The sequence below is a fragment of the Fistularia commersonii genome, chromosome 26 (assembly GCF_037954325.1).
Source record: "Fistularia commersonii isolate RoL2024-O1a breed Wild chromosome 26, RoL_Fcom_v1.0, whole genome shotgun sequence".
Lineage (NCBI taxonomy): Eukaryota > Metazoa > Chordata > Actinopteri > Syngnathiformes > Fistulariidae > Fistularia > Fistularia commersonii.
Genome location: NC_141309.1, coordinates 11,867,383 through 11,893,152, shown reverse-complemented (window position 1 = coordinate 11,893,152; position 25,770 = coordinate 11,867,383). Strand labels below are relative to the sequence as shown.

Genomic DNA, 25,770 nt, shown 5'->3' with positions numbered 1-25,770 from the left:
GGTTTTGGCCTTTCATCGTAGTGAGCTGTGGGTTTTGCTCTTTTGGTCTGATACATGAAATTAAATAAATTGAAGATATTGGGGTTTTTTCACTCTTCTGTAGTGAGATGGAGCTGCCACTAGAGGAAGATAAAGCCTGCAATGAGTCGCTGAAGGACAGCTTCTGTAGAAAACGAAGAGAAGGCACAGTTTGCAAGAGACAAGGGAAATAATCTCTCTCCAAAGGTTAAATGCAAGGTTGTTTATCCCACTGCAGGATGAGACATGGATTCCTTGTCTGACACTAATGAAATGTATCCCATTCCGAAGGTCATTCTAATGATGACCTATTTTCATCAAATGCTCTCATATTGGTCCCTTTCAGCACCTGAACAATTTTAATAAGCACCTGATTGCATCATCCATGGCAAAAAAAACACCAAGATGCAGTAGCCTTCCCACTTAGTCAAATATCTCATATATCCATGATCTGGAAAAGCTGCAATATTTGATTTGAAAGGCTTCAGCACATGGTTATATTGATTCATCCTTTTGCCCGCTCAATGAGGCAGATGCAAGAGGAGAATTTGAACATGGAAAAATACACTTTGAAATATCACAATGAGAACTGCGAATATTTGAGGCTGTTTTTTATTTTCATATCTAAACATTTGACTCAGTTAGGTTGATGCTATTATTTTGGAGAAAATATAAATTTACTCAATCACAGTGGTGACCTCATAGGGATGTAGTCAATTTCAGCTTAGCAAGTACTGAAGCGCTCAAGGGTCTCAAGAAAATTTGTTTCTTGGGGCCAAAACATGAAGGCATAGTTAGAGGTTGCCTTGGAGGAAGTGGGAGGAAAAAAACCTTATAAAAAAAGCTGAAAAGAAAGTAAACTTTTTTTTTTTCAATCGTAAAATAGATGGGGCAAAATTGACCTTGGATGTGTGTGTGTGGGTCAGTCCAATTTTGGTTGAAGGGGTCATGTAAATGATGTATCATTTTAGCAGGTTGGAAATAATTTTCCCCAAAGGATATGACATCTGTTTGTGTACATATGGACAAGAACTGGCTCCAGACATATATTCGCCATGTTTAAGGACGGGGATAAAAGAACCCTGAGTTCATGCCAAAGTCCTCTGATGTAAAGTTTGATGTCACTAAACAAATCAGCACAGTTTGACTTAAACACGTAACATCAACAATATAATACATATAATTTGACTGTCTCTCCCATGTTTAACTTCCTTTTTGCTTTTTCAACTAATGTTGTCATCTTCTCTTTATACCGCTTTTCATACCGCTGCTTCAGGTGTTTGTCTATATATCGGAACGATTGGAGTGGACAGGCATTAGGATCTGTGTATGTGCCTCGCGGGTGAGACCAATGCACGGCCGCTGTCCGATGGCCAGGCCAGCCGGGTGGAGATTGAGAGGAACAGAAAGGGGGTTGTGTTTCTCGCAAGCGCAGAGACAAAAGAGACTTCCACTGCCTTGGAACTCTGCTCTCTGTTCCAGCAGGCCTGCACCAATGACACATCCCTGCCACCAGTGAGCTCTCTATAGTTTGCCATTCCACCCAGTTCAAATAGGGCCCTGCTAAATGGTTTGGATTAATTATGTTAGTTACAGTCAGTGTGACGGGACAGTAGCTTGGTACATCATTAATGGGCTGAGCTGGGAGTGGCAGAGCAGTGAGTGAGACAGTTTACTGCAAAATGAGGACGATTTTTTTTTTTGTGGATGAATCCACGCTACATTCAGCTGCAAAATATTTCATTTCATCTTAAGCTAGTAAGTTGGTAAAAATATCACAAACACATTCTGATGATGATAATGTTATGTATTTAATTGAAAAAAAGTTTTTTTTTAACTTCATTCCTAGTTTAATACACTCGTTATATATGTTTTTCCTTTATGTGATCCAAAAGATGACTGTAGAAAGTCCTTGATCCCAGATCAGTGCTTGCATCATGTTGGAGAGAAGAAGCAGCAGGACGTTAAGTCTCTTGTATCTGGCAAGGATTGACAGAGCAGTCAGGAATGGTGTCAAAGACCACCAGGTTTGCTCATTTATATTATTAGGATCAGGCTATTAATCAATGTTAGATTTTCTAATATACAAGGCAAATGTCTCAGAGGATTTACTGTATTTTGCCCATTCGTTCTCTTTGCATGATGCCAAACCCATTAACAAGTATAAGGCCCTAAACGATATCTGCTGAGCTGCTTCCTGTCCTGTACAGAAGTAGGGAACTGACTGGGGAGACAGACACAATTGTTTAACTACAGTTTTTAGATCCGCAGCTCACTTCTTCCATGTGAGCTGAAAACGTACCTCTTCACCAAGCACTACCCCACTAATCGCATTTAGCCCCCACCCCACCCCGAAAAAAACAAAAAAAATGAAGAAATGAATGTATGTATATGGTTTTGAGATGGCTATTTGGTAGAGTGGTGACTTCTGAATAACGACAACTGGTGCTTTGGATCTTCGGTTATTGAATTGCAATTTTTATAAGTCGCTTTGGATAAAAGCGTCTGCTAAATGACTGTAATGTAATGTAATGTAATGCTATGTGTCCTATGGGAAGGTTAATGCTGGTAGGGCAAATAGGAGAGTACAAAGTCTTGTAATAAAGGCCAATAATTTAGCAAAAAAGCTTGTAATTCAATTAAATTAACAATGTAATTAACTGCATCTGTGGCAGTGTGCATGCGTTAAAATTGGGAAAGACTAATGAGACTTGAGCGACTGATGTGAAGTTGCACGTGCCAACAACCTGCTGCGTTTTACATCAGTGCCTGTTTGGAGTTACATGATGAACATTATGATGTCAACATTGAATTGACCATTGACCTTTTGAAAAGTAAGTGATGAAAGATAGCGTTGAGTTTGTGAAAAGTTGTCCTTATCTATCCCAGTGTGAAGTTTTCTGATGAGGTTGTTTTTTCTTTTAATTCTATTTTCAGATAGGTCATCATGATTCTGTAGTTGGGTCTGACATCGGAGGAGGGCGACATCTGAGTTGCTGTTCCCTGCAAATTAGCAAAGAGTAGTGTAGTAGTGGGCTTTTTGAATACATTTTTAGGAGATGTTATCTCCTAATCAACCATTAAGCTCTGTGAGTGTGTGACCCAGCAGAAACCATAGACAATACACGATATTGTTCATTGTTTATTTTTATGATGAAGGGATTGCTGACATCACTGAGTTGCTGTGATTCAGTACATTCACTTCATTCAGAGGATTGCGTGCAGCTTGTTAATGGGTGATGCCTGCCTGGATCTATAGAATGAGGCCCCTACAATTGAAGGCCCAATTTGTAACCCAAGAGGCAAGTGGGAAGTCAGTTTGTTATTCAGATTGCACTTCTATTGTGTGTGGGAAAATACATTAACTTTGTTAGCCATTAGAGACGAGGAGGTTAAGTCTCCCGGGGCAACCTGACCTCATCCTTGACTGACGTGATTGGTCATGTCGTATTAGACAAGGAAGGAATTATCAATATGTTTCAATTATCCTTTTTACATAGATGCAATTGAAGCTTTAGGGCAAAGCTCCAAAAGTTGATACATTTTGATGCCAGTTCTTGTATTTTTCTACATGAGGTCTATTCCACTGAAGATTATTTGAAAAGGGTTCATGGGGCTCAAATTATCTCATTTGATGTAGTATCAGCAATGTTGTTTTAACAGGATTTGACTGTTTTTCCCAGCTTCTGACAATGTGCATTTAATCACTTTGGAGGTATTTGATTATGTTTTGATTCTTACGAGTCCCTTTTTCCTGGGGATATTTTGCATATCTGTATAGAAATTCAGTTAGCACTGCCCACCAATTAATAACTGCAAACTTCTACATTATCACATTAATACAATGACACTGCAGTGTGGATATTTTAATTTTATGGCTATGTGCAAACATAAAGAATAGCTTTCTAGCCTTCATTCATTCATGAATTCCTTATATATACCAGTTATCATTCACACTGGTTGTACAGGATCCATCCCAGCTGTCATCAGCCATTAAGCAGGGTAACCCTTGACCTGATGTCGGTTGACCTCAGTGCTACAGGTAGAGACATACAGCCATTCTGTTTCACACCTAGGCAAAGTCTGAAATCCTCAATTAACCCCTTGATATGTTCTTGGACTGTGGAAAGAAAGACAGGGAACACAGAGAGAACCCATGCAGGCAAAGGGAAAACATGCAAACTGCACACAGAAAGGCCCGAGCTGGTCTTGAACCTCATTTTTTGATAACCACTACAGCATCGTGCCAAGCATTCTAGTCTTAAACTACCTTCAAGTCAATTAACACTCACTTGCAGCAGTACAAGAGGAGGAAACAGGAGTTTTTAGTGTGTAAATGCCCAGTGGTATTACTTAATACAGGACATTTCATTGTTATGATTCTGGATCCAAACATTCATTCGTCACATTTATCTGGGAAAGATTTTAGATTTTCCTCTGTTAACTTATATAGAAAAATGAAAAGGGCTGTTTCTGTAGGAACTTGCGTGTCACCACAGGCCTTGGTTCAGTAATAGTCACATCATACATAGTTAAGGCTTTAAACTGCAGCAGTGTGAGGCCAGGATAGCATGTCAGTACAACTGGTGCAAAATATTGCAGAAAAGTTTCTACAAGTAGATTGTTTGCAATTGGGCCCATTCTTAATTGTTCAGCCGTTTTGATCAGTAGCTGACCATGGATCACCCAAGTTCTTGTTCTTGCCGCACATTTTAGGCCATGATTCCAACAATTGTGTGCATTGTTTCATGTGCTGCTGTAGATCAGAGGCCCTTTAGCACATGCTCACTGTGATTTGTTATTTTTCATGACAGCAATGTTTAAATCATATTATGCTCCGCGGACCAGAACAAACTGAGGGACAAAGGGACCAAGTTCTATAGAAAGAACATGAAGAATGAACAGGGATGATGAGGGGACTAAGGTCTTGTCCTGAGTGTGTTTTGTTAATTAATTAACACACACCAACGCAATGTAAACACTTTGTATACATGACCACACAACAGGCAGGTGGCAGAGATCCATTAAATGCAGGGTTGGTGTCCTCATAAAGCAGTGCAAATAAGTTAACATGCCAGTGAGCAACAACAAAGAAACTAAAACGTAATGACTTGCCAGTGGGATTGTTTAAATAAACAACCTACTTGCAAGTGAAATTTTACATGTAGACACAAAAGTTAAGCATGTTCTTTTATTTAAACAGAAGGAGAAGCAAATTGTTAGAAGCAGACATGAAAAATAATACTTAACATTACAGTATTTGAAAAGCTAAATGTGATCTTTATTACCTGAGGCCAAGAAACATTTCGTCGAGTTGCTTTCATCCATTTTAAAAGTCTGTTGGACATGTTGCCACATACAAATTTTATAAATACAAGTCTATAAGTAATGAAATAGCTATTACAGTAGCAACTTAGAATTTACTCAAGTCTAGATGTCATCAGATATAAATACAACACATTTTAATCTCATATGTCAGTATGTATAAATTTGTGGCTCCTTTTTATAGAAGAAAATCCCCCAATCCGAGTAACAGTTTAAATCTCAGGATGGAAAGGAAAGTACTTTAAAACGATGTTGGAAAAAAAAAAGGAACGTGAACCCTCAGAAGTGATAGATAAAAGTTACAAAGACATTACAGAGGACTGTCTTGAATGCAACTTTTAAACATGAATAATTTGCATTCAATAATTCTGTTTGACTCTTTTTTTAGCCAATTGAAATAGAAATGTCAGATTTTACACTTTTCTGTCTGCCTTTCTTCTCCGAGAAATGTCTAGGGCTGTATCTAATTTGGATGTCTAAATATATATTGTTTCATAAATCCTTCAAGAGTCAGAATAGTATGTGAGCGGTAGAGTTCGCTCGACAGAATTTATGCCTGGAAGCTACTCTAAAGGCTAGGAAAGAGGGATTAGAACATGAAGTGGAGGAGTACATTAGGGTAGCAGGGTGTGTGTGCGTGTGCGTGTGTGTGTGTGTGTATGTGTGTGTGTGTGTGTGTGTGTGTAGGGCTGAAAAGGGTTCAAACCAATTGGGAAATAATAAGTGGAAAGTTTAAAGGAAAAGAGAAAAAACTAATGATGAACATGAGCACAGCCTGAGGCACTGATCACCATTTATAACACTCCCCCCCCCCCCCCCCCCCCCCCCCCCCCCCCTCAGTGTTTAACTGTAACTAATACTTTAAGATAAAGACCAATGATGAAGGGCTGCTTTCAAGCTCATTCTGTTTTTAACTCAGTGAGAGGATAAGGCAAGGAAACACTATCAAAAATCAGGCACAGATACACTCCAAATGACCCTTGTACATCAAATATTGTATCTAATTTGAATATAGTTCAATATCAAGTTCAGCATTGTTTTAAAAGAATCTCACGAGCGAGCACTGAAAAAAACAATTTGCATACAATGCATAATTCCCTTTTGTTCAAATAATTTGGTTTCATGTGCAAATACAAGAACTCCTGTCGACATTTCTATTGTTTTCAGAAGAGGTAAGTATATGAAGCAAAAATTATTATTAGCAAAAAGTGGAGGCTATTTATGAAAAATAATGCATATAATATTTAACATCATTGCAAAGAATGAGTCCATTGCTAAGTTTCGTGATGCGATTTTAGCTCAGTTCAGTTTCTAAAACCGTGAGGAGATTGCAATCCTGTAGGGACGGGGTTTCATAGTCAGGCCAAAGTCGGTGCTGAGATCCAACTCTTGGCCAATAACATTTTGGAGACGCAGCCCATGAAGCAACGTGGTAAGAAAAACAAACATCTCCAGGCGTGCAAAACCATCACCAAGACAACGTCTCTTCCCCATACCGAAGATGAGCACCTTCTCCGTAAGCTCCTTCTTGAGAAGCCCCGATGAGTCAAGGAAGCGTTCGGGGCAAAATACATCCGGGTCACCCCAAATATCACTTGGCAGGAAAAAATGGAAAACATAACAATCAATAAACCGATTACTCATGAAGTAAAAATAACTAAAAGCTGTAAAGAGGATACATTGAAAGAGGAGGAAAATCAGAATGAAGACTCTTCATCAGAGTACTTCTATAATCAAGTCAGGAGAAGCAAAAATTAAAGAAAAAGAGAAATCACTGACGACAATCACTCACATGTCATGATTGACCTGATACTGGTTGATGAAGACGCACGTATCTTTCGGAATGAAGAATCCATTCAGAGTGATGTTTCTTGTGGTGCTAAAAGGAAATTAAAAACATATAAAGAAATAAATGAAGCCCTTTTCAAAAGTGTCACAATTTTTTTGCCAAGCTAAGCCAAAACAGATACAGAATATGACATTAATACTGCAGTTGATGTTTTTTTAAATAAATGGAATTGTTGAACCACAAATGCAAACAAATGAATTATCTCACCAGTGAGGTATGGTGAAAGGAACATAGGAGGCATGCCGAAATACTTCGTAGATGAAAGCTTCCGTGAAAGGCATCATGGGTTTATCCGAGAAACGTGGTAATCTGGCTGTGCCGATGTGAGCATCTTCGAAATGATAGCGTTCGGAAGAAATTGAAAAATAAGAGAACGATATGAAAGAAGAAAACAGCAACAACAACATAATGCGGAGAATGTCAATAGTACGATAGATTTGCTCATTTGATGTTCTGAAATTTTCAAAATTCCAGGTTTTTGTACAGTCAGGGTTTGGATTAGGGATAAGGCCTGTATCTAAATGATTTTCTAAACTAATAAAAGTTGTCTAGTCTGTTAATCCAATGTAACATCTCTCCATTATGTCTGCAACTGATTTGCGAATCCTTACTGTGCATGATGAAGAAGTGAAGAATGTTAATCTACGTGTGTTCAGTGCCTTGCGTGTTACCGCCTTTGTGTTGGTCTGGAACAACTCTCTAACCTTGCTTTCTTTCTCTGGCTGTTTGTGCCTCCCTCTCCCGAACTGGTTCATCCTGTCTCCTCTTACTGACCTCTCTCTCTGCTTCTATCTCTCTCTCTGGCCCTGTCTTTCTCCCTGCCTCTCACTCCCCTCCCCTCCCTCTCTCTGACAAAGCACCATGCCTCAGAACAGACAGCACCAGTTCTGTTTGCCCACTTCAAAAGTAGCTCTGGCGTCAGCAAATTGGACGGATCTTTTGTGAGTTTCTCTCGTGGCTGCCGGATTCAGTGTGTCCTGGAAGGGCCGACCCACACAACCCCACCGAGCAATGTTTTTTTTTTATTTTTTTTTTATTGCATGGATTCTGTCTCAAATCTTTATAGTCCTAGATGTATATTGCAGATGGCTGGCATCTCTTTTTTTCAGAAATTTCCATTTTGAATTATTTGTGATCAACGATATATCTTGAAAGAGCTAAAAGTAAAAGCTCACTCTCGTATTTTTCTTCGTATTTTCCTCTATTTGATTCTGTGAACCAGATTTGACCGCATTTATCTGACCGGATTTATCTTTACATTACAGTAATTTGGCAGACGCTTTTATCCAAAGCGACTTACAAAAAGTGAAATTTAGTCACCGAAGATCCGAAGTACCAGTAGTCGGAAGTCAGAAGTCACCACTCTACCAAATAGCCATCTCAAAACCATATACATACATACATTCATTTCTTCCTTTTTTTTTTTTCAGGGGGGGGCTAAGAGCGATTAGTGGGGTAGTGCTTGGTGAAGAGGTCTTGAAAATAAAAAAATCAAATAGGCCATTTTGACAGCTTGTGCCCATTACATTATTCTTTAAATTATTACCGATCTCTCTGTGAATCCTGTCCTGAACATCTGGGAATTTGATGAGGTACAGCAAGCTCCACTGCAGACCGGCAATGATGGTGTCAAACCCTTGTGGATATTGCACACAAAACAACATGAAGTCGGGATTTATTGTCTGCAACAGCTGTGATCCGATAGAAATATCAAATTTTTCCCAACCTGCACCAAAGATGTCTATGACAGTGTGAATTATCTGAGAGTTGGAGAGCGTTGATGTGTCCTTATTCTCTTCTCTATCCTCACAAAGCCCAATCAGAGCGTCAGTGATGTCCCTGATACAGTTCTGCAAACACACATAGACAGGACAGTTAAATCAACCTTGCTATTTACCACATTTGATAATTATCACCCTCCTCAATTTTTTCATGAGAAATCAAGCTGTATCAATCATCCTATAGTATACAGTCGAATTTGTGACTATGCAAGTATATTTCACGTTTAATATTTTTAAAGCAATGATTAGGGACCATCAGTTATGGTACAACGCGTGTCCTCCAGTGGGTTGCTAATTCCTAATTAGAATGCGTGCGAACATTTTTGCCACTCTGCACAAGAACAAAGGTCTCTGCCAGGAAACTTGTTTGTTATTCTTTTGGCTACAGTTGCACTCACAGCTACTACTGTATGTGTGAAAAGTCAGATTAAAAAGTGGACACCAGCTTAGCTGCATTTATCAATAGAAAACAACACCGACTTACTGTCAATCCACATTAGTCTGTGATTTTTTTGTGATTAGTCTGTGATATGTGAATGATAATTGAACCATTTAGTCACAGTATATAGCTTCTTGATTATTATTTGAAACTTCTATTTTAGGATGTACAATGAAGTCCTTGATTTACGCTTTTTGTGTTTACACAAAATTTCAATTCGGGTAGTTTTATCTGTAACTAGAGTTGATGCAAAATTAAGATCAGAAAATGTTAATGTTGCAAATTGACTAAGTTGACTAAATCAAAATCATCTTTCCCAGCTGAAGAGTAATCATCCATATTCCTCCAAAGTGATGTCACATTTCAAAAAAACTATAACTGCAAATTCTTGTCATCAGCAAAAATATATATGATGGACACTCTACCTTATCAAAAGTATTGATGTGTTCCTCAATACTTCGTTCCATGAAGCCATTCATCCTGCGAATGTGCTGCACCATCTTCCTCAAAGATGGACTTGGAAAGTAGCGAAATACAGGGAAGAAATCAGCCAGGTTCCCTGCTGCAAATATCCTCAGGACCTCGTTGTTGATGTGGACAACAGTGAGGAACTCCTTGTCATTGTAGTCATACCTTTTTCCAAAACATAGTGCACACACCACATTTGCCACTGATGTTACTAGTGGCATCACTGGATCTATACCTGTTATTTCTTGCCCCACTTCCCCTTTAGCAGCCTGTTCCCTGATCACCTCCACCATCCCAGCGGCCTCAGCGCACACATGCTCCTCCAGTACACAGCTGGCACCAGATCCCCTGGGCTCAGCTTGAGAGAACGACCTGAGGGCAGTCTTACACAGCTTTTTGTGCAGCGTCCAGGTAGGTCCATATTTCTCACTGAAGGTCATACTGTTTCCATTGGCTACAGCAGAAAAGGTGAAAAGGTCAGGTCTCCCAGCGAAAGCTTCCCCCTGGCGAACTAGCGCCTGTCTGATGGTGGTATATCCACTGAGGACGACAACAGTCAAAGAACCCAGATGTATCTGCGGTGTATGAATGAACAAAACAATACAATAGTTACTCCTGAAGTCATTGCTTGAAAAAAATTAAAGACCTTTCATACCTTGAAGACATCACCATACTGGAGCCCCAAATGGGTCAGAGAGAGATGGATCTGGTCACCCATTTGGAGGAGATTACCAACCAGGGGCCAAGGTGTGGGACCAGGGGGTGGAGGGTATTTCATCTGGTCTGACTGGACATTCTTATAGAAGTGGAAAAAGGATCTGGGATTCCTACGGCCTCGGAGCGCCAACAGAAGCATTGTGAGAAGGCATAGAGCAAGAGTGACACTGGATAAGGAAGCACACTGGCTCTCCTTGGTAAGCAAGGACCCAAACATCACTCTCATCCAGCTTCTTGACTGCAAAGGTGGAAATAACATGACAGCGTTGTGTTAATCATAACAGAATAAAAGCTGTGTAACTTGTACCTGCAAGTGGTTAGAAGTCATAAAATCAACAAAAATAACCACATCAAATTGGAATCGGATGGAACACTCACCTCTCAATGTCCACTGACTTGGTTCTCCGAAGACCAAAATCTCACCAGGTGGAGATTCGTGATCTGATCTTTGGGAGGACGGTCATCGGAGTAACTCACAGTCGGGGACGTCCCTTTCAGCCACAAGCGGGCCCCCTGCAGAGGGAGCTGCTGCCCGCACACAATAGAGAGGCACAGGGCGAGAAACTTGGCTCAGGGTGAACAACCAGTTCAGCCCTGGCAGTCAATGACCGCATCAGCCCATTTGTCTACAGACCAGACCCATTCATGACATGGACCCCTCCTGTCCAGATTTCACTGTCCTTCTGGTTACAAACTGTCCCTGCTCAAAAGTCTGTCATTTTTAATGATATATTTGTGATATATTTTGTTTCAATGTGTAATTTATATACAGGACTGTGTCAGAAAATTAGAATATCGTGATAAAGTTCTTTATCTTCTGTAATGCAATTACAAAAGCAAAAATGTCATACATTCTGGATTCCCTTACAAATCAACGGAAATATTGCAAGCCTTTTATTATTTTAATATTGCTGATTATGGCTTACATCTTAAGAAAACTCAAAAATCCTATCTCAAAATATTAGAATATCATAAAAAAGTAATTTTTGTTTTTTTAATTGAATTACAGAAGATAAAGAACTTTATCACAATATTCTAATTTTCTGAGACAGTGCTGTATGTTCCATATTTGCATGCTTCAGATATCTGTAATCTTTTCCTAAAGGTACCTTTATACTATACAATAAGTGCAAAAAATACACTTGCTTTGAGTACTATGAAATTTGAATGCAGCTCTTTCGGAGTGATATATTTCAGCATAGGTAATGTAATAACGTACGTTCAAGACTGGGATTTTCTGATAAGCAGGCAAGTTACTTCAGTGCCTCACAAAGGGTGCTCTGTCAGGGGAAACAAAGTCTGCTGTTCTCTGTACTAAATAAGCAACTCTTACTTTTCTCCTGTATTTAGGAGTCCCCCCTTTCAGCATCTTCCCTTCCCTTTTTCCCTGTTACCTGTGTTTTGGCAAGTTTTTACCCAACTCAAGTCAAGATTAAGCTGCTTGAGACAAACTTGCAAGAAAAAAAGGCCTGCTTTCAACCAGCGACATTAACATTGGTTTACTTGCAAACCTAACACCAAAATTCGTAGTCTACAGACACGTTTTTACAAATGACGTGCAGATCAAACTGATGTGAAAATTAAAGCCATCGGTTTATAAAAAAAAAATCTCGATCTGCAACTAATTCACATTCTCTCTTGTCTTTCAATCGTCTGTCTTGTCCCCACATTCCTAATTTTCCTGTCTTCTATCCATGCCAGTACATCTCCCTGGTTCTCTCTCTAAACTCCCGATTCACATTCCCCCATTCTCCTTTCTCTCTCACTCTCCGCTGAGCTGTCAATTTTGTTCAGGCTCAGCTCATGAACAGCGGGTTCTGTCAGGCCTCGCAACAGCTCCTTTGACCTGTTGGTCAACGTCCTCTCCAGGCTAAAGCTGTCCAATCTCATGGGCTGGTCATTAGCTCTGGCAGACAAAGCAGAGACACACACTGACTCTGTGGAGCCAGACTACAGGGTAAAAGAAAAACCTTTTCGTGATATTCACAAATGAGAACTTTAAAAAAACACAACCTGCACAGGCACTTAAGTTCATGGCAAGATTAAACGTGACCGACAGCCACTGCTCGACAGTGATGTTTCATCGGATGATTGAAATGTTCATTGAAAACTCCAGTCAGGATTCCCTGCTGAGCCACAAATATGGGGGGATGGAGAAATATGAGACATTAATTTGGGCATTGTAACACATACTTCAGCTCAACTGCATGACAACACACAACACACATTATTATGGGAAGATGGTTCTCACTATGTTTGGCAACAATCCTCAATGATCTTTTCATTGTTTAAGAAGGGTTAATTAAGGGGGTTGTTTTGTATAATTCTCAGAGGGATGTGTGTATTTCCAGACAGCCTGAATTGGAATGGGTGCACCAGACAAAGTTATGTGATCACATTGTTTCTGGGAGACAGTGAAGCAGCAGGAGGCCCTTTATCAAAGCAAACATCTTCCCAATTATGTGTACTGCCTCCTGGATGGACCAACTCAGACAGTAAAAACATGATGGTAGCACAAAACTGTGTTAAAAGCAATTTGTGGACAGAAACAAATACGGATAGCGGAGGCTGGTCAACAGTTGTGGTTACAGTGTCTAAGTTTATAACACATTCTCTAGTAGTAGGTCATGGGGAATTCCTTTGAAAAACAGTAAATGTAACTTTTTTGTGGGTTTTAAACATGTTGTAAGCAGACTGGGACGGTTAGGTCATGTACAGGGTAGGGAAAGTGAATATATCGGTCGAAGAAAGGGATAGAATTGCCAGACGGGAGGTCTTGTGGAAAATCAAAAAGAAAATTTATGGATATAGTGAGAGAGAACATGAAGTTAGTTGGTGTGAGAGAAGAGGGTACAGAGAAAAGGTGTTAGGAAGAGCAGGGTGATCAGCTGTGGCGACCCCTGAAAGCAAAAGCAGAAAGGAAAAGAAGAAGAAGAGGCAGACTCAAGTAATATATAAATGAAAAAATCTAATATTGTGCACCGTATCTCCCTCCTTCCTGATCATAAATGGGCATGTATTGTTTCTGTGAAGGTTCTCAATCATCCACGTTCCGACCAATATCTGTCAAATATTATTGCGGTAATTGGACTTGGTTTCTCTCCATGAAGATTTTTCCCTTCTCATCTGACTGGTTGAAGCATCTCCTGACATTCCACAGTAAACACCAATAAAGTATGTGACGTTAGTCCGTAATATCTATAGTACTGAAATGCATTACAGGCGGCATATTTCCACAGCAATATTATGACTCAAAGGAGCTTCTATCTAAATAGTATCAGAGTCAGAAAAACATTATTTGTTCCTGAGGGGCTATTGGGGGTCAATAAGGTCAAATAAGGGTGACAATTCGACAGCACAAGGATTACTATTACTTTTGACATTTTAAGGAAAACTTGAATATTGTTCCTCCAGTCAACTAATGTATTATGTTTTATATGAGGTGTGTCTACTTATAATAAAGGGGAGAATTGAAATAATTCCACAACTACTGACCAATGCCGTATTATGGGGCACAAAAATTTGAAGGAACAATGTGAAAATGGAACTGCACTCATGTCAAATTAATCTATTTAGTGGTCTGCACATCATTTTGTTTAATAAATTAATAGACATGCATATGTGTACATCCCTCTCCTTCTGTCATGACGGAACAAACCACAACAAATGTAAAGGGTGTCATATTTTACGCATTTATTCATTAAGCATGAATAAATGCTTATTCCCATTTATAAGTAATACATATTAACGTTTACATCTTCTTCTTCTTTTCCTTTTGGCTTGTCCCTTCAGGGGTCGCCACAATGAATCAGCCTTCTCCATCTAACCCTATTCTCTGTATCCTCTTCTCTCACACCAACTACCTTCCTATCCTCTCATTACGTCCATAAATCTTCTCTTCGATCTTCCTTGAGACCTCCTGTCTAGTAGCACCAATTCCAGCATCCGTCTAGCAATATATTCACTATCTCTCCTCCAAAAATGAACAAACCATCTCAGTCTGGCTTCTCTGATCTTCTCTCCAAAACATCTAACATGTGCTGTTCCTCTGATGGACTCATTCCTAATCCTATCAACCCTCATCACTCCCAAGAGAACCTCAACATCTTCATCTCTGCGACTTCCGGCTCTGCCTCCTATCTTTCATCATCGTGTTTCTAGGCCGTAAAGCATCGCTGGTCTCACCACTGTCTTGTACACCTTTCCTTTAATTCTTACTGATAGTCTTATATCGCAGACAACTGTACCTCTGACACTTTTCTCCACCCACTCCAAGCTGCTTCCCTCCCTCCTTACTGTTCAACCGAGCATACAAGTCATCATACACCCCTTGTTTTGTCTTTGCTACATCTATCTTTACCTAACCCCCATATCTCGCTGTACTCATGTCTGTTCTCTTCAGTCCCATCAGTGTCCCACTTCGTCTTTGCCAACCACTTTTTCTGTATATACTCTACTCTCATTCCACCACCAAGTCCCCTCATCTACTTTCCTTCCAGATGATACACCAAGTACTCTCATACCTGTCTCCCGATCACATTAGCTGCAGCTGTCCAGTCATCTGGAAGCTCTCCCTGACCACCCAGAGCCTTTCTCAACTCCTCCCTGAAATCCTATGCTGTGGCTACACTCTCACCTACAACTACCTTGCAGTCACTGATCTCTTTCAGGTTACCTCATCTATACTAGATGTAGTCAACCTGCATACTCATACCTCCACTCTTATAAGTTACCCTATGTTCCTGTCTTTTCTAGTAAAGAGTGTTCACTACAGCGATTTCCGTCCTTTTCGCAAAATCTAACACCATCTGTCCCTCTGCGTTCCTATCCTGTATACCAAATCTGCCCATCACTTCTTTATCCTCTCTATTACCTTCACCAACATGTCCACTGAAGTCTGCACCAATCACCACTCTCTCATTTCCGGGGATATTCTGCATCACTTCATCTAGCTCATTCCAGAATTTATCGTTCTCCTCAAACTCACATCCTACCTGCGGGGCATAGCCACTAACAACACTGAGCATCACACCTTCAATTTCCTGTTTCAGACTCATAAGTCTATCCCACATTCTTTGCACCTCCGGAACGTTCCTAACAAACTCCTCCTTCAAGATAACTCCTACTCCATTTCTCTTTCTGTCAGTACCATGATAGTACAACTTAAAACCTGCTCCTAACCGTCTAGCGTTACTACCTTTCCACCTGGTCTCCTGGACACACAGTATATCCACTTTCCCTCTCTGCATCAAATCGACCAACTCTACCTTTTCCTGTCATAGTCCTGATATTCAAAGTCCAAACTCTCAGTCTTAGATTCTTGCCTTTCCTCTTGTCTCTGTGTTTCCGAACACACCTTCGTCCTCTTCTACTTCAACCCACAGTAGCCCAGTTTCTACTAGTACCCCATAGTTCATCGGCACCAATGGCCTCGGCCGATCCAGTATGAGATTCTTAGGTTTGATTCGGATATTTGGTTTCGGCACAATTTTTTACAACAGATGCCCCTCCTGACGCAACCTTCTGCATTTATCCAGGCTTGGGACCGGCTCAGGGAGGCACTGGCCTGTGCCCCCCTGAGGCTGCATTATATAAACATTTATATGTAAAACTTATAAATGTGAATAAGCATGTAAACAAACTCTTAACAACTCAGGTAATGTGTAATATTTGTATGCACATCACCGCAGTTGTAATCCAACATGAGTGAATTATACTCTTTAGTAATAGAAGATGAATCACATTCCTTCTTGCAGGATTACTTCATGTTGCTCATCTGCTCTCTATTACAGCAACACAAATATGCAATTTTCATAGTGATTGAGTTGGCTGATTTGCTCAAACACACCAGACGACATAAAATATGTCTATTGACGTTCATCCGTATCATATATTAACGTGGAAAAGCAAAATTAAGTGCTTATTGACGTTGTTATGTATCAAATAAATTAATCTCAACAGCGCGCCTTTCCGGACGAGCTGCGTTTCGGTTCCGCCCAAAGTTTAGCGCGTTCAGCATCACCCAGACGACCGACACGGAGTCTGAGCTGTGTTTCCCATCGGAGGGGGGTCAGGTATATAAAGCAGTGCTGGGCTTTTCCACCCCGACACAGTGTGACAGAGAGCATCTCCAACATGCCTGTGACCGGAGCGGCAAGCAACCGCCAGACGGCAGGAGCCTCTCCAGCATCCTCCGCAGGTAAAGCCACTTCCAACATTTTCATTTTATAGAGCTTTCAACACCTGAGTACTTGCCCATAATAATAAAAAGGTTCATTTTTTTAGGCATCTTGCGTCTATGAAGATATTTCCTGTTACAATCGAGGTTTAACTTGACTAAATATGCAATGTAAAATGTAAAGACGGGACAACTTTGTCATTCAAAGCATTTAAGATTTTCTATGTCCTCTGAGAAATGCACTTTTTTTTAAACAGAATAATCTAGTACAGCAATAAGTGGAGTATACCAAGTATATGAAAATACCAAATGCAAATATTTAAATCCTTTTGAATTCCATTTCAAATTTGCTCAAGTTAGAAATGTACTTGGCTATACAAAGAACACTATAAGCAGGTTGAATATGTGTGAACATTCATTGTAAAGTGTCTTTGTCTGCTTTTTGTTTTTTTATTATTATTATTATGATTATGATTATATTATTATTATTATTATTATTATATTGTTGTTGTTATTATTAGCATTATTATTATTACTATTATTATTTTTGTTGTTGTCATTTGTTAATTGAGCCATTTTAGGATAAAAACTTTGAGGCTTCATACAAATGGGATACACAGTAAGTGACTGAATATCTGCTTTTATGAGCACAAGGTTAATCCATTCTATGGCTCAGATGAACCTTAAATCTTTGATTACTTTGCCAAAGCTTACTTTGGCTCTACTTGAGTAAGCTAGACTGGTATATTATGTGCTGAGTTATAATGAAAAGTGAACAGAACCATTCTCATTGTGTGGCCTAGAAATTAACTATCACATTTCAACCTTCACTGACATGGGAAGTGTGACCAATAGCTGCAAATATATCATCAATTGCATTCATTTTATCTTCTACAGAAGGAAAGCATGCCCGCAGCAACCATGAGCTGCAGTCGGGTAACGGACGTAACCATCAGGGTTCAAATCAGGACTCCAAAATGCAGCATGAAGATGGACCTGGCACGTGGGATCTACCCAAACCAAACCCAGACCCCCCCATTGAGCACACCAAGGTAGGCTGAACCAAGAGCCTGAGGTCACAAATCAGAGAAAACCTGAATCAGAAAAGGCATGCAGTGGAAAGATGCAGATTAAGATATAGTTATATTATCTGCAGAAATTTACCCAAAAGAGTGGCACTGAGTGAAATGGAGAAGAATTATTCAGAGAACCATTTTTAATAAAGATATTTTTCTTTTTTTTTCTGTTGATACAGAAAATACAATGTCAGATATATAATGCACTTAAATAATGGAGTGTATCTTCTACATAATGAGAAGTTCCGTTCATTTTTATTTCAATGATTTGAAATGAATCTTATCTGAAAAAAAATTTTAGTAAGTTAATATCTATTCACATTATTAGATTTTTTAGTTTCTTTGCTTCTAGCCGATATTACACAATTTCTAATTTATTTTACTTCACTCAAATTCTTGCAGTTTATACATAAGTTCTTTCAAATTAATTTCTTTACAAGTATTTTAAAATCACTTATATATTATCTCCTATTCCTTGAATGATTTGATGATCATTAGTATCACAATTAAAAGATAATTTGCAGTGATTTGCATTTTCCTATGACTTTGAAAACAGTTGCAATTAATGTATGTATGTGTGTGTGTGTGTGTGTGTGTGTGTGTGTGTGTGTGTGTGCGTGTGTCTGTATTTAAATATCATTCAACCCTTCGCTAATTGGTTCTGTTATATGTGAGCTAAATATGAAAGTTATTTTGTAGTTTGGGTCCTTCATGATGAGGAAATGCACCTTGTTGTCGGCATGCCTACTACTCATGGGTCGTCCTTATTGGGTTAATTTCAGAGAACTATTTCCCCATGGGGATTAATAAAGGATAGATTAATGGATGGATGGACAGTTAAATAAAACCTTCCCAAATTCAACTAGAGTCTACTCTGTTTCCAGCCTACAGGTGCATGTCATAAAAACATCAAGCAGGCAAAGTGCTGCAGTTTGTGAATATATCCATCAAACAGACTTGCTGACCCTTATGATCTGCTTTATGACAATAGCAATGGGAGAACTAGCACATGTAAGAAAAATGTAATCAAAGACTTTTTTTGTGCTTTGTCGTTTGTGCAATCTTAGTTGTTTATCAGTAATGAGTGGCACAAGTCGAGCAGTGAGAGGACGATCCCTGTGTTTAATCCTGCAACAGGAGAATTGCTGTGTGAAGTACAGGAGGCTGACACTGTATGTATTTTTTACATCACAGATTGACCAGATCCTTTCCTTTCTTGAGCAGCAAAAATGAAATTGTTACATTACTTTTTAGAGAGAAGCTTTTTAGAGAGCTTCCAATCTGCCTTAGTGAAACAGATATTTTAAACATTTTGAAGGAGGATGTTAACAAAGCAGTGAGGAGTGCCAGGGCCGCCTTTCAGATGGGGTCGCCATGGCAAACAATGGACGCATCAGAACGCGGTCGACTTCTTAACAGACTTGCTGACTTGGTGGAACGAGATCATCTTTTACTGGCAGTGAGATAGAAAAATTTCATGTTGACAGTTCAAAAAAGTTGAAAAATGATGTATCCTTTGTGTAACAATGACTGTACTTTTTTCTAGTCATTGGAGGCTCTGAACACTGGTAAAGTGTTTATTATGGCATATTTCGTGGACCTTATGGCGACAATCAAAACCTTGCGATATTATGGTGGTTGGGCAGACAAGATTCATGGCAAAACCATACCTGTGGGTGAGTTCCATACCTGCTTCCAGCCTCACACTTATAAAACAAGAGGTTTTCCATTGAAGCCAATTGTGTTTAGCATTGTAACACATTTGGTTTCAAACAACTTCAATTACAGATGGAGAGTATTTTACCTACACGCGTCATGAGCCCATTGGAGTGTGTGGCCAAATTATTCCTGTGAGTACAGTAATATTCAAAAAAAATAAGTGCACAAGTATATGTAGATATGTAGAATAACAGAGGTTGAGTTTGCTAATGTCTCACAGAATATAAGAATAGCATTATTTACACAGATAGATAGATAGATAGATAGATAGATAGATAGATAGATAGATAGATAGATAGATAGATAGATAGATAGATAGATAGATAGATAGATAGATAGATAGATGGACGGACAGACAGACAGACAGACAGACAGACAAACAGACAGATAGATAGATAGATAGATAGATAGATAGATAGATAGATAGATAGATAGATAGATAGATAGATAGATAGATAGACAGACAGACAGACAGACAGATAGATAGATAGATAGATAGATAGATAGATAGATAGATAGATAGATAGATAGATAGATAGATAGATAGATAGATAGATAGATAGATAGATAGATAGATAGATAGATAGATAGATAGATGTAATTTTTGTCTAAACATCAGAAAGCTCAAGTACAAACTCAATTTTGAACTCAAGTATAGTATCCATTCATCTTCCCCTGGTTATCTGGAGTCGGGTCGCAGGGGTGCAGCCGTAGCAGTGAAAATCAGACCTCCCTCTCCCCCAAGCTCCTCTGGGGGGACCCCAAGGCGTTCCCAGTCCAGCCGGGAGACATGGTCTCTCCAGCATTTCCTGGGTCTTCCCTGTGGTCTTCTCCCAGATGGACATGCGCGGAATACCTCCCGCAGCTCTACTCAGAGCTCCTCCCTGATGACTGAACTTCACACCCTATATCTAAGGGAGAGACACCCCTGCGGAGATAACTCATTTCAGCCGCTTGTATCTGCAATCTAATTATTTTGGTCACTACCCATAGCTTGTGACCATAGGTAAGGATGGGAATGTAGATCAACCATTAAATTGAGAGCTTCGCCTGATGGCTCAGCTCCCTCTTCACCACGACAGACCAGCACAGAGTCTGCATCACTGCAGATGCCACACCGATCTGCCTGTCGACCTTGTGAACAAGACCCCAAGATGTTTGTGGAGGTTCTCAGAGAATCTCCTCAATGCCCACTGGAAGTCGTTCTCCATGGTCTCCCCAAAGTCCTCCCACAGCCGAGTTTTCGCCTCGGTAACCACCGAAGCCGCATGCCGCCACATGCCACCAAAGCTGCACTCCATCTGTTTTCAGTGCCTCAAGTTTATCCCAAGGCAGGCTCATTTCATTCATGCATCTGCATACCGCTTCAAAGATCTCCTTCTTTCCTCATAGTTGTGCCATGCATTGATCATAACCCCAAAAGTTCCTCTCTTTTGCAGAGATCTGAGTCCACTCCACGGATAAAAATCTACCACTGCGCAGTATCAGAAGTGTTGCTGCTTTCTCCGCGAACATATACTTATACTATACATATACCTGTCTTGAAACAGCCAGTTTTCAAAGTCCACCTTTCATTTACCCATTTTTGGGGAGAGAGGTAGTTACAGTTGAAGACAGCAGCTTTCCTAGAAAAGAGTTGTTGCAGTTCTATTGTGGCCTGTCTGAATATTTTTTATGTGGACTTAATAACAGAACCTTGATTACTTTTGGTGACCACTATAAATCCAAGTTTTAATAACCTCTGATGATTTATGATCCACACAATGTTCATTGTTCATGAAACTAGTGATTTCCCCTTCCTGTTTTAGAATGCAGGGGTAACGAACCCTTTTTCGTGAGCACTCTCCATGTCATATCATAATGGCTCTTGATATTTTCTTAAAACAGCAAATTTTCCCAAAACTGTGTCCTCATACTAGTCCCTATGTTCTGCGGGTGCGGTACATATGAACAAGTTGAGCCAGTAGAGATCCTGGTATTTCCCAAATAGTCAATGAATCCAGTGTTATCATGTAAACATCAACTTTTCTAGTTAGTCGTCTTGAAATTACAATTATCTATTTAGGTGACAAAAATGCTCCATAAAGAATAGTTTAGCGACAGACCCATGTCTGCTTGCATTTTTTTGCTAGTGGAACTTCCCTCTGATGATGTTTGCCTGGAAGATTGCTCCAGCTCTGTGCTGCGGTAACACTGTAGTCATCAAACCAGCGGAACAGACCCCATTATCTGCCCTCTACATGGCCGCGCTCATAAAAGAGGTAAGAGAGACTTATACTGATATGATGCAGAGTTTTCCATAAACCTTTTGTGTGCTGTATATTTTTCTATTTCTTTCCTCTTCCTTATCAGTGGATGTTTTCAGGCAGGCTTTCCCCCAGGTGTTGTGAATGTGGTGCCAGGATATGGTCACACAGCAGGTCATGCTATTGCTCACCATATGGATATTGACAAAGTAGCCTTCACTGGATCTACAGCTGTTAGTATCATCTGAAATAAGGGACTATTTTTCCCCACTATTCATGCCCTTTGTATGGATCAATACTTGCATTTCCTCTGGAGTAACTGTGTATTTTAATATGGTTGCCAGGTTGGGAAACTCATCCAGAAGGCTGCAGGTGACAGCAACCTGAAACGTGTGACTCTTGAACTGGGTGGAAAAAACCCAAATATTGTTTTTGCAGATTGTGACTGTGAGTATTTCATTCAGCAGGTACAAAGCTGAATTAAATCACAAACCACATTTTAAATTGTTGCACTGTATGCTTGGTCGTTAAGAATACATAAGCATTTACATTTGTTAAAAATTGGTGTGCTTAAAGGAAAATATTCATGGATTTCTTTTTTTTTTTGTACATTTTACAGTACTGATAACCATTTATGTCAGGGGTGTCAAACTCAAATACACAGTGGGCCAAAATTCAAAACTGGGACAAAGTAGTTATTGAAAAAAATCTTCCTCCCGATATATCAACGAATCTTTTCATATGGACCCAAAAACAAGTTATGCTTACAAACTAAATATGGAACAAGCATAGCTTAATACTATACAATATATAACTTAATATTGCAAACATGGAAAATCCTGTTTTCTGTCTAAGTAGCAGGGTGCCAGTATTAGCATAAGGTCGCTATGACTACTGTAAACAGAGGAGAGGGTGTTTATGGGTCCTGTTGTGATGTTTGTGCCAAAACACCAGCAGAAAATTCTGGGACTTGTAGAATTAGCCACATATGCACTGTAGACAATATCGGCAGGCCAGCTCTAATAGTCATTTGGTATGGCTTTGCGGGCCAAATATAATTACAATGCGGGCCAAATTTGGCACGTGGGCCAGAGTTTGACACCTATGATTTATTTCATAGTGATTTTGAATTCAATAAGTCAACATGATAAAATTCAGACAACATCATGTGTTGATGTGGGGTTTGCAGTGGAGTATGCTGTGGAGCAGGCCCACAGCGGACTGTTCTTTAACCAGGGGCAGTGCTGTCTGGCTGGATCCAGGGTGTTTGTAGAGGAACCAATCTATAAGGAATTTGTCCTTCGCAGTGTGGAGAAGGCCAGATCCAAAGTCCTGGGAAACCCACTGCTCCCAGGGGTGGACCAGGGACCGCAAGTACATACCTGTCTTATTAGTTTATCAACTGAGTGTCTGATTAGTCAGCGGGAAGCAGATTTATTTCTTTTGATCTCGACCCCTCCATGTATTCTCTCAAAGTGCTAAAACACAGGATGAAAGTTTGATTTATAAGTTTGTGTCCTGCAGATTGACCAGAAGCATTTTGACAAGATAATGGAGCTAATAGAGAGTGGAAAACAGGAGGGAGCAACTCTGGAGTGTGGAGGTTCAGCATGGGGTCAGCAGGGACTTTTCATAGAGCCCACCATCTTCTCAAACGTCACTGACAATATGCGAATTGCTAAAGAAGAGGTAAAGTGTGTGTCATAAACACGAAACAAAAGGACAATTTTTTATCTGGTTTAATCTATGAATACATACAATACAAGAAAACTACATTTTGATTTGAAGTGTAGAGCAGCAAAATTTTGGTTCCTTCAGAAATACATTTTTTTTGCTTACGATTCCAAATTTTTTGGTATCTCAGACCAAGCCATCATTTTAATTAATACTCAATATATTTAAAAAAAAAAAAAAAAAAAAAAAAAAAGAATTTCTAATATATTGTCTACCTTTTTTTTTAATGGATCCACTGTTTTGTGCTTCTGTTCTTACACCAAGGCTTTATCCTCATATGCTTTTCCAGATATTTGGTCCAGTGCAGCAGATCATGTGTTTCCATAGTATTCATGAAGTCATCCAAAGAGCCAATGATACCCACTATGGCCTGGCAGCTGGAGTATTCACTAATGACATTGACAAAGCCCTCAGATTATCATCTGCTCTGCAGGCTGGCATGGTCTGGTAGGAATTAAAGTAATCTTGGGAATCAGCACTCCACCATAAAATTAATTTAAGGTCCCGGTTGGGGTATTGTATTTTTCCATATCATTGAATGCCTCATTAAATGAAAGGGGAACAATCTTTAATAATTTGAAACATGTTTGCTCTTCCCAGGGTGAACTGTTATAACGCTATGAGTGTTCAGTGTCCATTCGGAGGTTTCAAGATGTCTGGAAATGGGAGGGAGCTGTGAGTAAAAGTCCCAAATGCTCTTTCATGTTTTTGTCTCCCAGCTTAATAAAAAAAAGGTTTCTGTGTGTATGTGAGACAGGCAAACAACAAAGTTAACCTGATCAAACACTAATTCATTTCGGAGTTGTTGGAATTTGTGTGTGAGGACTTTTGATAGCTGTTGACAGGCAAATGTTAGAACCCGCTGCATAGAGCACTTTCTTTGATTAATTTTTCTTTTCTTTTTTTCTTGTTTTTTCACAGAGGGGAGTATGCTCTTCAGGAATACACAGAAGTCAAGGCAGTAACTATCAAAATCTCACAGAAGACTTCATAATTGTGTCATTTCAACAGATAGAGATTTCTTTATATTGCTCTGACTTTTGTAACAATCATGCAGCGTCATTTATTTAGTTTCACTCCATTGATATAGATATAATGCAGTTCACTATCTCGGACATGCTTTACCATCACAGGACACTTTGAGATATGTCGATCAAACATATGCCAGCCAAAACTTATCATTTGTCACTGGTCACAAATCACAATCTTAATATAACTTAAACATCAGAATGAATTACTTTAATAGGTGTCATAAAAAATAAAAAGGTGGTGTACAACATATTTGCAAGGATTTCCAAATGAAATCGATAATGATGTCAGGCCATACCCACAACCAGTAAACATTGCACTGATAGTAAATATGTACTACATATGCTGACGCCGGATATAATTGTTCTATATGTTATGTCTTTTCTTTCTTTTTCTTTTTCTTTTTTACCTCAGAATCAACTAAAACATCACAGAGATGTGGACATTGTGACATTTACTTGAGGGTTAATGATGATATTGTTACACATTACTTAAGGGCGTGTGATAATGAGTGCCATTGTGGAAAATAAAAAACACTTCAGTGATCATTTTGAATACTTTCATTGGTAAAGAGCTTTGAATATGTCAAAATTAGTTGCTTATATAGTAAAATGGTCATGATATTTCAAAACTGCTGCTACTAACTGATATATTCTATTTTGCTAAACATTAAACTTTCAAAAAGTTGAATCTGGTGTTCCCTTTAAAATCACAACCAAGTGGCTTAAATCCAATAACAAATGTCACCATCCAATTTACTTTCTTTGGTTGACAATACCCTACAAATGCTGTTTGAAATTTTGAGTTTTTGTTTTGTGTTTTTTTTGAAAAGCCATTTTTGACATGAATGTCAATCAGTGACATGAGACAGCGGTGAAAAACAATATCGTCTCCAAGCTCTTGGTGCAGGTTGTATAGAGTTTGTTAATAAGCACATTTTACTCACACTGAAAACAAAGCCAGTGGAAAATCTGCAAATAGTCCCACTGTATATCAAATATGTTATCAAATATGAGATTGTCATTTCATTTCATCATAATTAAACTTGAAAACAACCACTGACATGTCAATCATCGGTCTATTTGCTTCTAAGATTAAAGATAAACCTATGTGTTAATGTATGTCTGAAATAATCAATTCTACAATCATTACATTCCCCGCTTCCTCTGTTTCTCACTTCTTCTGTCTTCA

General features: G+C 39.3%; 2 protein-coding genes across 3 annotated transcripts; one reads left to right on the top strand and one right to left on the bottom strand.

Annotated features, from left to right (window-relative positions):
- Positions 1 to 6,190: 6,190 nt before the first annotated feature.
- On the bottom strand, positions 6,191 to 11,053 carry cyp1d1 (cytochrome P450, family 1, subfamily D, polypeptide 1). The gene is made up of 8 exons (XM_086173637.1): positions 10,976 to 11,053; positions 10,536 to 10,835; positions 9,838 to 10,455; positions 8,919 to 9,042; positions 8,739 to 8,828; positions 7,400 to 7,523; positions 7,136 to 7,222; positions 6,191 to 6,937 (listed from the first exon to the last, which is right to left on the bottom strand). The coding sequence occupies exons 2-8, from the start codon at positions 10,821 to 10,823 to the stop codon at positions 6,655 to 6,657; spliced, it is 1,614 nt and encodes a 537-aa protein (XP_086029763.1). The 5' UTR covers positions 10,824 to 10,835; positions 10,976 to 11,053; the 3' UTR covers positions 6,191 to 6,654.
- A 5,668-nt stretch (positions 11,054 to 16,721) lies between these two features.
- LOC147218619 (aldehyde dehydrogenase 1A1-like) lies at positions 16,722 to 25,768 on the top strand. 2 transcript variants are annotated; one of them, XM_086174069.1, is made up of 14 exons: positions 16,722 to 16,796; positions 17,673 to 17,827; positions 18,919 to 19,023; positions 19,170 to 19,310; positions 19,398 to 19,527; positions 19,640 to 19,701; positions 21,703 to 21,831; positions 21,936 to 22,049; positions 22,161 to 22,263; positions 23,006 to 23,190; positions 23,341 to 23,505; positions 23,840 to 23,997; positions 24,151 to 24,225; positions 24,472 to 25,767. In XM_086174069.1, exons 1-14 carry the CDS (start codon positions 16,733 to 16,735, stop codon positions 24,542 to 24,544), a joined length of 1,659 nt encoding a protein of 552 aa, XP_086030195.1. In that variant the 5' UTR covers positions 16,722 to 16,732; the 3' UTR covers positions 24,545 to 25,767. The 2 variants fall into 2 exon arrangements, with proteins under 2 accessions (XP_086030195.1, XP_086030196.1); XM_086174070.1 differs by lacking the exon at positions 21,936 to 22,049 and having other exon boundaries at positions 24,472 to 25,768.
- The last annotated feature ends 2 nt before the right edge of the window (positions 25,769 to 25,770 follow it).